The sequence below is a fragment of the Panulirus ornatus genome, chromosome 31 (genome assembly GCF_036320965.1).
Source record: "Panulirus ornatus isolate Po-2019 chromosome 31, ASM3632096v1, whole genome shotgun sequence".
Lineage (NCBI taxonomy): Eukaryota > Metazoa > Arthropoda > Malacostraca > Decapoda > Palinuridae > Panulirus > Panulirus ornatus.
The window spans coordinates 7831883-7848968 of record NC_092254.1 but is presented as its reverse complement, the minus strand read 5'-3'; the positions used below and the strand labels follow the sequence as shown (position 1 = coordinate 7848968).

The 17086-nt window shown below is 35.8% G+C and overlaps 1 protein-coding gene and 1 long non-coding RNA gene across 8 annotated transcripts in view; one reads left to right on the top strand and one right to left on the bottom strand.

Moving 5' to 3' along the window:
* The first annotated feature begins 6174 nt into the window (after positions 1-6174).
* Positions 6175-17086, top strand: part of LOC139758800 (uncharacterized) — a 281740-nt gene continuing 270828 nt past the window's right edge. The window contains exon 1 of the long non-coding RNA XR_011714930.1: positions 6175-6366. This is a non-coding gene — a long non-coding RNA (uncharacterized lncRNA). The remainder of the gene's footprint in view (positions 6367-17086) is intronic.
* Positions 9040-17086, bottom strand: part of LOC139758798 (steroid hormone receptor ERR1-like) — a 301766-nt gene continuing 293719 nt past the window's right edge. For all 7 annotated transcript variants that reach the window (XM_071680612.1, XM_071680613.1, XM_071680609.1 and 4 more), the window contains one exon: positions 9040-16791. In XM_071680612.1, the coding sequence (XP_071536713.1) occupies positions 16629-16791 (163 nt within the window). In that variant the 3' untranslated portion in view covers positions 9040-16628. The remainder of the gene's footprint in view (positions 16792-17086) is intronic.

The window sequence follows — 17086 nt, the reverse complement described above, 5'->3', positions numbered from 1 at the left end:
CCCAAATAGTTTTAGATATAGCTTGAGTCATAACTCTTGAGGTGGCATTTAGTGCAATGGATTAATCCAATGATCCAGCTGAAACCAATTATTAGGTCTATGTATCACAAAATGAGGAATAGCTGGTTTGAAAATATGAGATTAACTCTTGAAAAAGATTTATATCCTGTCATGAAAGCTTTCTTTTTTCTTCCATACTTGATTACTGTTTCCTTTGTCAGCGAGGTAGCACAAAGAAAGGCCACATCCGCTCACATCCATTCTCTGTCATGTGTAATGCACTGAAACAGCTCCCCATCCACAACCAGGCCCCAGAGAACTTTCTATGTTTTACCCCAAACACCACATTTCCTGGTTTAGTCCATTGACGTCATATTGATTTCAGGATACCATATTGTTTCAGTTCACTCTATCCCTTGCACACCTTTCACCCTCTGGCACGTTCAAACCAAGATCGGTCAAAATCTTTTTCACTCCATTCTTCCATCTTCAATTTGGTTTCCTTGTTCTTGTTCCCTCTTCTGACAAACAGACTACTTTTCAACCTTTCCTCTTTCATTCTCTCTATATATCCAAACAATTTTAGCACACCTTCTTTGGATCTTTCAATTACACTATTATTGTACATCTCGAAACTTTCATTATTGATTCAATCGAACCACTTCACACCATAGTGTCCTTAACCACTTCATTTACAACACTTCCACCCTCCTCCATATAGCAATATTTATAGCCCCTGCCTCTCGTCCATACAATATTGTCGGGACGTACATTCAAATATATGAATTTTGGCCCTTCCAGATAATGTTCCCTTTTTCCACATTCTTCAGCACAACCCAGAACTTTCATCCCATCACTAACCCTATGACTTGCTTCTGCTTCCATTTGCTGATTTTTTTTATAGTTCATGAAAAATATACCAATGCATCCCCTGTAATGCAAGAATATCCAAAGGATTGGCCTTATTCCTGGTATGTCTTAAAAGCCTTTTAGATAGGCCTTGGACTTCAAGGAGTATTTATAAGATTTATTGTGATGAGAAGGAATGTATAATCCATTGTGGTTAGGTTACAAATACATGATTTAGGGAGAGAGGAAAAAATACAGCATATATTTTTTAAAAGAAAGGAATGTTTTAGGGTAGTAAGGAACTGAAGAATAAGGATGTTTGTAGAGAGAAGAGATACAGATGAAGGGAATAAGAAACAAAATATTGGAACAGGTTTTGTAACAATTAGTGCAGAAAATGAGCGTATTCAAAATGAATAGATGTAGTAACGAGATTAAATGTCAAGGCAGTAGGCAAATGCAGTTCAACTGCTGTTGGTTGTTTACATGGGCAGTTTTATATTGATAGAATATTTTCATGCTCTCCAATTTGCAAGTGATTACTAAAAATTGGAATTATTTATTTTAACCAAATTATTACTTTTTAAACCCCTATCAGTATATTTCTCTTCATGCCAATGAATTAAAAGTTCATAACAGTTTCATAAATGTTTCACATTTTGCCCATCCTTAATCCTTTTGGAAATTTAATGCTTTTTATTCATATTTCTGTTTTCTGTTTATGCACTTGAGTATGGCATTCATTACCAGTAAGTGTTTTTTGTATTACACGGCTTGAAGTTCATAAGTGTAGGGAGAATTAATACCCAAATGAAATTTGCTTTACGAAACTAGTAATAGTGAACATCTTGTAGACAGGATGTTGTCAGAATGCTTAAAAGAGTGTCACACAAGGACTTTATTTTTCAAAAGCTTAAGATACTGATTGCATGAAAATTGAGGGTTTAAATGTGTGATGAAAATTCAATGAGATCTTGATGAGCGTTAATGTTGAATATCAGAATGTATCAGCTGTGTTGTTACGGATTTATTGATGTAAAGGACACCAAGGTTAGTTAAGTGTTGGAACTTTAAGAATGGACCATAGCAAGAGGAACAGTATTGTGGGATGAAGATTTGAGTTTGTTGTCGAAATATGATAAGTTACTGGGTTTTCCTGAACATGATTCGCAATGGCATAGAATTTGTAGGTACTAATAGAATGAAAAAGTGCATAATTACTGTTAGACAGTCAGTCTAATACTCAAAGCTCATTTTTATCTCCACATGTATCAAACTAGCAATATTTCACAGCCTGTTCCTTCATCTACTGGGCTATCACAGAAAATTGTTTATTTTTTCTGTGAAATCATGTGATTGTACCACACTTTCAGATATCTTGCAACATGTGTGGTCTTATAGTATATGTGGAGTTGGCATCACTTTTCCAGATACTAGGAATTCACATTGGTTTCATTATGTGCTCAAGGTGTGCAATGTATTTTTTTTTTTTTTTAGATACAGGATAGATGCGAATGTATGTACATATTAATATTATATGCATTAAAGATAAATCCATGTAAGAATATGCATTTCTGTGAGGAAAATATTTGATAAAGTGGGCACTTTTGTGTAAACTGTGCAGAAGGTTGAAATGGTCCTGTGTGGGCAAAACAACCTTGTGTATATATAGGCATAGGCATATCATCCTCTTGCATTTGTTGTCGGTTGTTGTTTCCTATGGGGAATGGTGGCTCCGGGAATGGATGATGGCAAGCAAGTATGTGTATATATGGATTTGTATGTACATGTGTGTATATTTATATGAGTTTACACGAGTGGATGGGTCTTTCCTCTGTTTCCTAGTGCTACCTTGCTGATGCAGGAAATGATAATCAAGTATAATGATAATAATAATGAAAAAGATTCTGAGTGATCGGGGCCTGAACATGCAGGTGGGTGAAAGGCGTACAAGGAATAGAGTGAATTGGAACGATGTGGTATACCGTGGTCGACGTGCTGTCAATGGATTGAACCAGGGCATGTGAAGCGTCTGGGGTAAACCATGGAAAGTTTTGTGGGGCCTGGATGTGGAAAGGGAGCTGTGGTTTCAGTGCTTATACATGACAGCTTGAGACTTGTAAACGAATGTGGCCTTTGTTGCCTTTTCCTAGCGCTACCTTGCGCATATGTGGGGGGAGGGGGGTTGTCATTTCATGTGTGGCGGGGTGGCGACAGGAATGAATAAGGGCAGACAGTAAGAATTATGTATATGTGTATATATGTATATGTCTGAGTGTGTATATATATGTATACATTGAGATGTATAGGTATGTATATATGCGTGTGTGGACGTGTATGTATATACATGTGTATGTGGGTGGGTTTGGCCATTCTTTCGTCTGTTTCCTTTATATATATATATATATATATATATATATATATATATATATATATATATATATATATATATATATATATATATATAATATTCATCTGTTCTAAACTCTATCTCGCTAACGTGGGAAATGGCGAATATGTATGAAAAGAATATACACATTTGCAGGGAAGGAGTGAAAATGATTGGAAGGTGTATAAGAGAAGTGGTAAGAGGTCAAGAGGAAGGTGCAAGGGTTGAAAGAGAGGGCAAATGAGAGTTGGGGTGAGAGTATCATTAAACTTTAGGGAGAATAAAAAGATATTTTGACAGGAGGTATGTAACATACATATAAGACAAGAACAAATGGAAACTAGTGAAGGGGGAGAGTGATAACAAGTAGTGATGAAGTGAGGAGGGGATAGAGTGAGTATTTTGAAGGTTTGTTGAATATATTTAATGATGAGTGGCAGATGTAGGGTGTTAGGTTGGGGAGGTGTGCGAAGTGAGAGTCAGGGTGGGTGGTTTGATGAAGAGAGATGGTGAAAGCCCTGCAGAAGATGCAATTTGGCAAGGCGGCAGGTTTGAATGGTACTGCAGATGAATTTATTAAGAAAGGGGGTAACTGTATTGTTGATTGGTTGGTTAGCATATTCAGTTTATGTATGGATCATAGTGAAGTGCCTGAGGATTGGTGGAATGCATGTATAGTGCCATTGTGCAAAGCATAAGATATAAAGGTGAGTGCTCAGACTACAGAGGCATAAGTTTGTTGAGTATTCTTGAAAAATTGTAAGGAAGGGTATTGATTGAGAGGATGAAGGCATATACAGAGAGTCAGATTGAGGAGAAACAGTGTGGTTTTAGAAGTGGTAGAAGGTGTATGGACCAGGTGTTTACTTTGTATATATGTAAGCAATACTTGTAAAAACAGATGGATTTATATGTAGCATTTATGGATCTGGAGAGGGCATATGATATGGTTGACAGAGATGCTTTGTGAAAGGTCTTAAGAATATATGGTGTGGGAAGTAAGCTGCTTGAAGCAGTGAAGTTTTTATCATAGGTGTAAGGCATGTGTATGAGTATGAAGAAAGGAGAGTGATTGGTTCCCAGTGAAGGTCAGCCTGTGGCAGGGGTGCGTGATGTCCCCATGGTTGTTTAATTTGTTTATGGATAGGGTGGTTAGGGAGGTAAATGCAAGGGTTTTGGAAAGAGAGGCAAGTATGCAGTATGTTGGGGATGAGAGGGCCATGGTAAGAGAGCCAGATGTTGTTTGCCGATATTACAGTTCTGGTGGCTGATTCAAGAGAGAAACAACAGAAGTTGGTGACTGAGTCTGGAAAAGTTTGCGAAAGGAGGAAGTTGAAAGGAAATGTGAATAAGAATAAGGGTACTAGGCTCATCAGGATTGGCAGACAAGTTAATTGGGACGCATGTTTGAATAGAGAAAAACTGGAAGTGTTTTAGATATCTGGGAGTGGACTTGGCAGTGAATGGAACCTTGGAAGCTGTAGTGAGTCATAGGGTGCGGGAAGGGGCGAAGGTTCTGGGAGCGATGAAGAATGTGTGGAAAGAGAGATTGTTATATCAGAGAGCAAAAATGGGTATGTTTGAAGGAATAGTAGTTCTAGCAATATTATATAGTATTGAGGCATGGGCTAAAGATAGGGTTGTACGGAGGAGGGTGGATGTGTTGGAAATGAAATGATTCAGGACGATATATAGTATGAAGTGGTTTGATCGAGTAAGTAATGAAAGGGTAAGAAAGATGTGTGGTAATAAAAAGTGTGGTAAAGCGAGCAGAGGAGTTTGCGTTGAAATGGTTTGGACATAAGGAACGAATGAGTGAGGAAAGGTTGACAGAGTATATATGTGTCAGAAGTAGAGGGAACAAGGAGAAGCAGGAAACCAAACTGGAGGTGGAAGGATGAAGTGAAAAAAGATTTTGAGCGATCGGGGGCCTGGACATGCTGGAGGGTGATAGGCATGCAACGAATGGAGTGAATTGGAATGATGTGGTATACCGGGATGACGCTGTCAATGGACAAAATCAGGACATGTGAAACGTATGGGGTAAACCATGGAAAGGTATGTGGGGCCAGAGACTGAGTGTGAACGAATGCGGTCTGTTTATGGAGCTACTTCGCTGACGCAGGGAACGGCGATGCTTTTAAAATCCTGTGGGGTAGGGTGGCACCTAGAATGGATGAAGGCACGCAAGTATGAATATGTATGTGTATGCACATGTTGATATACGTATATAACGGGCTGCCATCAGGCAAATGCCCTTGTCGGACCAAGCAGAGGTCTGGTGATGTTAAACAACGTACGTGTATGAGCGTGTATGTATGAGCAGATGGGTCGTCGTCTGTTTCCCGGGGCTGCTTCGCTACGCTGGAAACCGCGATCAAGTATGATAATGTATCCCAATATTTTGTGTGACTGACAGAGGATGTGAAGAGGCTCAACATTTAGAAGGTGAATTACATAATAGTAGATTTATATACGAAATACAAACCACTATATTAAAGAGTCCACTGAAACTGCGGAAGAGTTCTATTTGTTTGCTGTGAAGCACGCCAAGTTTGTCAAGGCCTTAAGGTGTTGCCCGAGAACCAAACGTTTAGGTTTGGTTATCTAATGGATATTGGCCCAATTTAAAACAAATGTATCTAACCCATTCATACAGATTAAAGCAATTATTATACAGCCCATGACGTCATCGAAAAATGACATTTTCAGCCAATCACTTTCCAGCAAGTGAATAAGGCGGCAACATACACAAAATACGATGTAATTTTCTATATCGTTTACAGCAATATTTATTCATTGTTATTTTTTTGTCGAGTACTGGCAGCCCAAGTACTCGGTGCATCTTAAAACAACCAAGTTGCCCTTTTTGGTCTAGAAAAAAAGGTTTACAGATGTGTGATGTTCCATACCTTCCTGCTCTTGTTCTGTTCGAAACGGTTTGACCCAGAGACTGTTAGTTGCCACTGAAGACTAACGGCATTAGTGTACTGTAGACTGACCTGGCTTGAGAAGTATCCGTGTGGGTAAATCTTTCCAACATTTTCAGCCATTGTGTATTGCTTGAGTTTGGTTATACCTGTCAGCCGCTGAGTCTTCAAGTCTACCAAACAAGCAAATTAAAACTGGTAAGTGATTTAGGCAAACAGATGTGAACGAACAAATTATGGTTGTTACGGTGCGAGAATGATATCTCTGTACATATCAATAATGTAGAGTTCTGTACAGGAAATGTAATGTAGTGGTAACTTTATGTGGTGTAAATTATACTTGTTCACTCATAGCTTTGACCATTGTAACCATTTTAGTGTATTGTTTTAAGCCATTGAAATCCATTTTCCAGTAGATTCAGTTCAACTAAATTTCTGGCTTCTCTTACCAGTGAATGGGTAGTTGTTCTATGCTATCACAAAAAGAATGACCCGGGATGGTCCCTTGTAAGCCGTTGGGCTCACCCTATACTGATCACTTGTTTGGGGGGAAAACTTGCCATATTTCTGTAGAAAAACATATTGAGTAATTAGGCAAATGAAAACTTTCATGAAATCATTGTGTAAAGTGTGAATCCAGGTTGAGTATTGAGTGATCCGCACGGGATTCATAGACTTCTTACAAGACAAACTACAGAACCGAGACAATACCTCACCAACTTGGCAGGCAATCTTACTGTGGAGCCCCACAACGGCTTGCAAATGGCCAACGTAATATTCAAATTACTTTTCAAACTATCAGAATTGAGGTAAATCTTGGTTACTTGGTAAAGTTCTTTCCCTACGTTTTGCATCTTTTCTCATGTTCTTCACTTAATTTCACTTTTAAACCCTAGATTTTCTTGGATCTCCACACCCTTCACCACTGTCACCATATTTGATATCGCAGAATAGATCATTCCCAACGTATGCTTTATTATTCCTTTTCTTTAAATACTACAATACCACTGCAAAACAAAATCAACTAATTTCAGTGGTTGCTGTCATCGCGTGGCTAAAGAATTATTTAACGTTACAGCTGAAATTTCAGAGAAAATAGTCATGAACTATAATGTATTCCTCAACAAACTACATGAATTTTGACCAGTTTGAAATAACGCTGTCATGTTCTTATAGATAATGCTGTGTTAGATGAAGTTTGTTGATACAGTGATCGTCATTAATTTCAGTAGAAATTAGAAAAAAAATAGACTTCCAGATGAGATAAAAAGTTGACCAAAAAGACAAGGAATTAACACAGGTTTAATAGGTAAGGGAAAATATATTCGCGGGGAATGTTGAAAAGGCGAATATATGTAATGATTAATACGAAAACAAGGCAACTGCTTAAAAAGCAGGCACATGTAAGGAAGGTGGTCTCTTAGCTAGGATGTGAGATGTCAACATGTCTATTTGATCTGTTAATGGATGGTCATAAAGTGTTGTTTTTGGACATCTTTGTGCAGAAAGTACAGGGCATTTAAGTGGTATGTACTGTTTCTCATCTTTTTGGTAGTTACATAGTGGGCATGAAGGATCTTAGGATATGATTAAACTGTAGTGATGAGTGATGTTCAAAGCATAGTTGGGAGACTTGTGTTAGGTGTATGTCTGCTGGGTATTGCTTTTCGAGTTATTTCATTTTGTGTGCTTTGTTATTCTTTGGGTGGTGGGGAATGGGGAGATCTGGGAAAAGAGGTCATTGAGGTGTGAGGTATAGGTTAGGATGTTATTTCTGCATGGGAGTTAGTGGTTATAGATTTGTTTGGGTGGGGGGGGGGTATAGTGTTGTATAGAATTGAATATATATATATATATATATATATATATATATATATATATATATATATATATATATATATATATATATATATGTGTGTGTGTGTGTGTGTGTAATATTCCCCTCTATACCTGCCTTCACCCTTTTAATCATTACCCTCCCATACAGCTTACCAGGTACTCTCAACAAACTTGTGCCTCTGTGTTTATCCCCCTTGCTTTTATACAGCTGCACTATACCTGCATTTCATGAATCCTTAGGCAGTTCCCCATGATCCATACATGCTTTAAAAATCCTTGCCAACCAATCATCAACACGTCACCCATTTTCTTGATATATCCAACTGTAATATGATATATATATATATATATATATATATATATATATATATATATATATATATATATATATGCTGGGGGGGAGCGGGGGGCTGGAAATCCTCCCCTTTTTTTTTTAATTTTCCAATAGAAGGAACAGAGAACGAGGCCAGGTGAGGATATTCCCTCAGAGGCCCAGTCCTCTGTTCTTGGCGCTACCTTGCTAACGCGGGAAATGGCAAATAGTTTGAAAGAAAGAAAAGAATATATATATATATATATATATATATATATATATATATATATATATATATATATATATATATATATGTAGATAATGTATGATTGCATTAGAGAGATAGCATTAGGAACAGACGAAGAAAGGCCATACTCACTCTTTCATATATATATATATATATATATATATATATATATATATATATATATATAGAACACTACGATGAAATTAATCAGTTGTAGTACATTACTTAACTGGACTATGATTAGTATTGAATGTATTGAATAAGCCAAGAGAAGTCTGTTTAATTGTATGGTGATTACCCTTACAAAATTGAACCGTTACTATGATTTATTAAAGATGTCCCTCTTACGACTGAAGTTCATGTTATGGAATAGGGGTAATCTTCGTAATGTTTGAGTGTAGACAGCATCAAGTGATCTCAGAGGATTTTGAATTTGTTGTTACAACTTGTGGGCATAAATAAAAGGTAAAGATTAACCTTGACCATTTATTGCTTTGTTAACAGCAACATTTTCACTAACCTAGACCAGAGACATGACAACTTGGAAGGCCAACTTTTAGGTTGTAACACCTTTCAAAATCTGCCTTATTGATACAACTTATGAAATGAAACATGATATTCTGATAATGAATGATGACAGTGACAAACTAAAACAAAACATTCGTAACAATTATATATTTTGGCAGTTCTGTAAACTTTATATTTTTAGATTCAGTTGCATAGACTGATACAGTAATATACAAGGACAACTGGACCAGGTAGACGGCTGTGGCCTTAGTATTCCCCATTCATGTGTACAGCACATTTCGGTTTCTCATTTAATATACAACAAATAGAGAATAATGTCAACCCTAATTTTAATGTTATAGAATGCTTTCATGCTTACCACCAACTATTCATGTAGTCTTTAACTGGGATGAGTATAGAACTAACTTTAAAGTAGGATTTCTAATACTTTGTGGAACCCTTGGTCACACCCTAGTAGCTTCATCTGTCATGAATTTAGGAAAAATTATGTTACAGGTTTTTTTTATCTTTTTTCTTGTTTTGCAATCCTACTCTTCGAACAATATGATTTACTAAAAGGTGATGGAGTACAAGATGCTTCTGGCTTATGTTAAAGACTGGGGGATGCCGTTTAATTGGAACCTTGTCTAGGGGGTCATACTGATTTAGAGCTACAGAAGTTGAGTTGTAGGGCGAGGTCAAGGGCTTCAACAATGGTTGGGCTAGATATCACCATTGAATCAACTATAAATGAAAATTATATTGAATATCACATTTTTGTACATAATTAACAGTTAGTTAACATTGGTAGTGAACAGCTAGCCAAGGCCTTGTCTAATCACTATTGTCCACTTTATCCACAAGCATAAGTAACTATCTACTGTTAGGTTTCCTCACTGGACCAATTAGAGTATAATATTCTTATCCTTTTACATTTGTTTTTTAGATTGGAGCATAATAATTCTGGCATAAAATTTCTTGTATTTTTTATTCTTGATTTGATTCTAACTTGACATTTATATTTGAGGAGAGTATATTTGTGCCTTAACAGTAAGTATCTGTGCCTTAGGTGATAATGATGGCAATGATCAAGTCATTATGATAAGTCCCATTTCTACCACATCATAAAAATTGGGTTGTTGGCATCACCCCTTTACCGTCACCACCACCATGCTGTGAATTGTCACTATCAGCAGTCACTCAAAACTCTCATCACAGTCATTGAGAACTTTCATCCTCATTCACAAAACTACCTTGCCAGATGCTATTTTATTTGAACAAGCACCCATTAAATATACTATGAATAGCAGCTTTTCAATAAACGTAACTGTTCCTGTCATACTTCAAAAAAATAAGTCTGTACTATGACAAGTACTATCACACATCAACAAGTAAGCCTGTACTATGAAAGTACTATCACACTTTAACAAGTAAACCTTTACCATGGCATGTACTATCACACTTCAACAAATAAACCTTTAACATGGCAAGTACTATCACACTTTAACAAGTAAACCTATACCAGGGCAAGTACTGTCACACTTCAAAGAAGCCTGCACTATTTAACCAGTACCATACTACCACAAGTTGGTCTACATTGTGGTAGGAGCTGTCATTTTTTAAAAAGCATGTACAATGATAAGTTGCTTATAAACACTCTAGTATTAATGCCCATAGAAAATGAAAGTGTCAAACCATTACTGGATGCCACAACCTGCAGAACTTGAAGTACCTAACCCAGTTTATTAACACAAGATTGTATTTGTTGACAGTGAATAACACTTCAATTTTTTTACCTGCAATTTTACTTCTAAACAATGCACTCAGAAAGTTGACAGTATGCACACATAAGGGTCAAATCCAGCATAGAATATAGATTCTGACTTTGAATATCTTAGGAAGAAGTCCCTGATTTGACTGGGAGCACTTGATATGAAAATGAGGATACCAGTAAACCACACATCAGTAGAGAGAAAGACATGATCATTAGGCGTTAGAGATAAAGAAACTATTTAGTTATCAGATTCTCATTCAGACTGGGCCCTTATGTAGTCATTTAATTTTGATATATTCTTGTAGGGACATTAAAAGATTCCTGGGTTGCCATCTGATTGTAAAACATTGTTGTACTTCTTTGGTAAGTCCTGCAACTATGACAGTCTACACTGACAGTCCTACCACAAAAATTTGGTCCATTGTGGACAACCAACATAAGAGCTTACATACCTAAGTGATCTTATGTGTAGTCTTGCCACAACATTGTTGTGCCAGTCAGATCTTAGGATGAGGCTACTGTATCACATCAAAAGTTTGTAATACACATCCATATCCATATAAGCTAAGAAAATTAATTTTTGCTAGAGTAACTTGCTGTGGTCTGCCTGTCCACAGAATGTTACTGAGACCAATTCTTTATCAACTTCTGTGGCCTGTCTTTTGCTGGCAACATTACCTGTTTACCACTTTATTGTTGGTCTAATATGGATAGTTCCTTAACAAGAGTAATCATATCATACTTATTTTATTACATTATTATCTTCCTGCACAGAAGAGTAGTCTTGACATACTGTTGCAGTACTGAGTGGTGTGAGGGTAATGATTAGGACCACTGTGGATATTTCTTCTATATGACTTATACCACAGTGAATGTTTGCTGTACATTTTTGCTTGAACAGTGACAAAATTCCAAAATAGTGATGCTCCATTAGGTAGATTTAGGTAGAAAACTGTATAAAAAAATATAGCTTATTCTCAGACTTATATGCTGAGCATAACAACACAAGTGAAGCATGGTGATATGCATCCTTTGCCAGATTTTAATATTTGTTAAATAATCTCACCTATCCTCATCCACATACATTGAAAACAGCAAAAGTTAACAATAACATTATCTATATATACTGGGTTGTGCCCAAGACAAGTTACAGTATATACATTGGCAGCCATACATGCCCAGGCTACCCATACATTTCATAAATCAATGAGGATGAGTAAGTACATTATTTCTGTAACTGTAACCTTAGTAAGTGTCCTTGCATTTGCCTTATATATTAAAGTCACAGGCTCTCTGATTTATACTACTAGAGTTCTTACCCATCCTCGTACAGTACATCATTATTAATATGTAGTATGATTACTTCATACTCTTCTTAGTGGCCTCATATATCTGTCTTCATAGTGGAAATTTACATATTAAGAGTGCTACTTTAGACAGTTAAGGAAAGATTTTGCCATATGTAACCTCTAAAATGGAGTTTATTCACTATGTCAGTTATTATTATCACAAGCCTTCTTGAGGTTACAATTTAGATCTTTTGAGATTTAATGTTATTTTGCCATATCAGAGGATTTTATTTTGAAGATTCACTTTTGTTGATATGAGACATTCTTACACTACAGATAATCGAGAAGGCATCTTACTGATTGTTAGAATTTAACACATTCTGTTCACTGGTTTCCTCAAATGTCCCTTGTTGAGCAAATCATGAATAAGCGTGGAAAATCAATTTAAGTCTGCCATGCCTTATATATGCATGAAATTTTTTCTGTATTTAACCCACAGTGATAGAAAATATTTGAGGACACCCAAAACTGATGTGCTGTAAATGTGCCACCTATAAATTAGAAGCCTGGGCTAGCTGGGGCCTTGCAAACCCACTACACCTGCGACGGACGGATTTACAATCAGTGTAGCTGTGTAACACATGTAACACTTAATTAGGTCTCCTAGAGGCTACACATGTAGGGTGTAGTAACTCTTGAAGCTCACCCTTTGCAACACTGAACAACGTATATGAGAAATTATGCACATTAGATGTACAAGACACACAATACAGTAGGTACCTTACATATTCTAGCACAGCACATGTCCATGTCCATCATATGGTCATCATGGCCATCTTTGTTCACCTAAGAGCCTTTGCTGAACCAAAAACAACATTCTCTTGTACCAAAGAGGAATACTGTACTGTTTAAAGTAAATGTATGCCAAAAATATAACATTCCTTTGAACTCTCATTAATCACAATTTAAACTTTGCCCTGTAACTTCTGTAGTTCAGAGTTTTATTATTTAATCTATGGTTAATATGTAGGATAATGCCCAAGAAGAGTGTTTTACAGAACAAATATCGATATTTTCCATGTCTGGCATATAGCACAATTTAGAATAATTATTGCACAAGTAATATGGCTATAGCACTATGTATCACAATCAAAATTGATAACCCTTCCTCTTTTTTTTTTTTCTCTCCCATGAAATAAAGATATAGATGTTAATAGACCTAGAATTTCTGCTTACATTACAACATATTCCTAATACCATTAAATAATAATATCACTGCTGTCTCTACATTATAACTACAAAGATTATCTATTTATTTTTTGTGTTTTTCTTGAGAACCATCTATAAATAGGAGACACCATGGTGTAGGAGCATTGCAATACAATTACAAATAAAGAAATTGGACTTGAACCAATAATTTAGAACATCCTCAGTATGTATGTTTCAAACAGCTCATTGTCTTCTAAATAGCTAGCTGTAACTAAACTCTGCCCTGAATAAGCAGTCCCAGTAAGTGGGAATTGGCAAACTCAGGTGTGATTGTAAGCAAATTTTCAAATTTTTTACCATTATGCATCACCTTGTTTGTTAATAATTACTAGGCAATTAGAGAATTTTGGACAATGATGATGCAAGATTACTTTTGGAAGAAATCATGCAAGCATTAAGTGTCTATAGTCTGTTTCAGCATTTCTTTTAAAGTGCTTACTTTGTATAGCTGTTTTATAATTATTAATACATTGATATAAATAGCCTTATCTATTGCACAGTTATGCAGTTACACAGATATCTAGGTCTAATGATGTGGACACAGTGTATCAAGTAATTTAGTATTGTGACCCAACTGTCCCTTTGGTCATTAAAGTAATAAATTCATCATGTATTACTCCATGCAGTTTTATTATATACTGCATGAAGGATAAACAGTGTCATGCATATTATGAGAAGAATTGATTTTACTAGATCAGATATTTTGCTGAAAGAACAACTGAGAAAATATTACAGGAAAAATTCAAGGGAGTAATAAATAAAACATGAATTGTATAAATAGATACGTACATAAATATTGTATTCATTATATTTAGATTATGTAATTACAAGTCCTTTCAGAAATTTATGATTAGAATTTTAAGTTTAAAACTTAATGATTTATGGAATTGTTAACAGTAAGCATAATCAGAAAATGATTGATGTATTTGTTGCAAGGAACATTGTTTTTTTACATTTTGATGTCAAAAAGTGAGATAACTTACTTCATATATAACACACGTTATATGGAAAAGAATCTTTGTATTACAATTACGAATTAGATCCATTTTTGCTCAATCTATATGTTGTACTTGGAATTGGATGATCATTTTATACATATCAAAGTATAATCAAGAAATGTTTAAATGGAATTCTTTATCATTATTTTGTGTGGGTCACTTTGTTTGACATGAGAAGCTATTAGATATAAGTTAGTTGAATATATAAAGTAGATTTATCAAACATTATACTTAACTGTCCAGCATCACCAGAAATATTTGTCATGACAGCTGCCCTCTAGGGTATTATTACTTGTGATGGTCCTAAAGAAAGCAATGTCCTTTTAGAGTATGAGTGAAGACATAGTTAAGTAATTTTTCATTATAAAACTGAATGATACATTCATGTACATATAGAACTGAATTGCACATTCATATATTGATACATCTAGGTATTGTATCTATGAATTGCTATGTTTAATCTTTCACAAATATTTTTTTCAGTTTTTACTTTACTCAGTACTTCCACCACTTTGGATAATTGTGAATTCTGGTATTATGAATTACAAAGCAAATTAGAAGAGCTAAAATTATTGCAAGCAAACACAAAGTAGCCTCTAAAATTTAATGTATCACTTCTCATGGTGACCAAAGGTATTGATTTATGAATAATCTATTTCAGCTAGGAAAATATACTTTTTTAGTCATAATCCTTGGAGCATAATATAAAGAAAGGGAAAGATACATCATTTTCAGTAATCTGATTCATGCATGGCATGGAGAAGATATTCCTTGTACTTGACACTGGAAATAGATTGTTACACATACTATGACCCCATGTTCACCATGAGACTGAGAAGAGTGACACATTAGTTAGTGTCTTAACCCCTGTGAAATATGACTACCACTAGTTTACATTGGTACATGTGCCATTACCCCTTGTATATTATGACTTTCGAAAGGAAGACACACATGACGAAAAAATATAACTGAAGTTTATCATAATAGCTGAAAGATGGGAAGACACAGTGTAACATAGTTTGATTCCTTGAATAAAAATTTTAATTTGTATTAGCATGATATCAGTACATACAGTATGGGTCCCTGGATGTCACAAAATGTTATTGAGTTACATGTAGCATAGTTGTCACTGTGTAGCACATCATACTTTGACATATTATAATGAGTGGCTACTCTCTGGGCAAATAAAAGATATTATTTCATGGAACACTAGCACCTGATAGCCTAAAGACTGTCAACACCATAGTCACCCTTGCCTGTACTTTGCACCCAAATTGGATATAAATATTTGCTCTGGTGACTACAGAGTTATTGATAATAACGTATAAAGACATCACAACTTTCACATTTAATTAGAAACAGACAACACACACATTTTTTATTGATTTCTCTTACTTAAGCAGTTGTACTGTTACACAGGCCTATGCCTTTGAGATACAAAGAAGATGAATATGTACAATTTATCAACATAGGTTAATAGCAGTGACTTGGAGTTTTTGAAACACACAATTGGAGTGGTATTAGTCCTGAGTCAACTGCCAACAAATGAGGCGAGATCAGCAAACATGAGCCTTGGATCCTCGTTCAGTATGACTCCATTTCCTGATTAAAAAAAATCAACTTGCTGAATGTATTTTCCACTGTTCATATTCACTGACCATGTCAGTTGATTGTGTACAGTGGCAACATTACCAACTGTGTTGCTCGGTGGGAGTAGACTTGACAACAGTTATGTACATAGGATCAAAACTCACATTAGGGTCAGATTCTCATAATGATTTGTGTAATTTCTTTTATCTTGGGCTGAACACAATTGCCAACAATACCTGAGTGTATGGCAACATGGCAGGCATTCTTTTTGGAGTACTGTAACTTCTTGGGTTTTTCATCTTGCAAATGTTATTCCAGTCAATACTTTTCCAAGCAGCACCAGTCAGAGCTTAACAGACATGACCATCTTAGGTTGAATCATCAAAGAGGTAAAACCTCTGACTTGCTAAACAGTTCCTGAACTCCAGCTTCACTCTTGGAAGACATAAAACCAAGAAAACATTTTGGTCAGTACCAGACCATATTACCGCTTAGGTGAAGAATTGCTGGAAGTTTTTTTTGTAATTGATTAATGCACTACACCAGCAATCATTTCCCTGCCACACCATTAATTTTCTGTTTTAGTCAATATTTTGCCATGTATATTTAATTTAGAATTATGCCTAGTTCTCATTCACCGCATGTGTGACTCTAACATCTCCACAAAGAGCTTGTTCATGGGTACGGTACCCTGGTGACGCACAGAGAGCCAATACCTCCGAAGAGCTGCATCAGCTGCTCTTAATGAAGGCAAACACAGTAATAGTGACTGCATCTGTACAACTGCATCCCGTAGTCTGAAAATTGAAGACAAGTGTTATAAGCATGGCAAAATAAGTATTATAATGATTATAATTTTAAAACACATCATATTATTGTTATTTCAACTTAGTAGCTGCTTCTTAATAGCATAGTTATGTGTTTTGATATAACCAATCAGGTTTGGGAAATCCATTTTGGTATATTTGTTTATGTAGGCTTTATGGATAAGAGTGGCTGAATCAAGACACATATGAGGGCACTGTCATGGGAGTAGCATAAGGAGAAGACTTTTTTTCTAGCAACTAACCTTTCGATCCATGTATGTCCAGT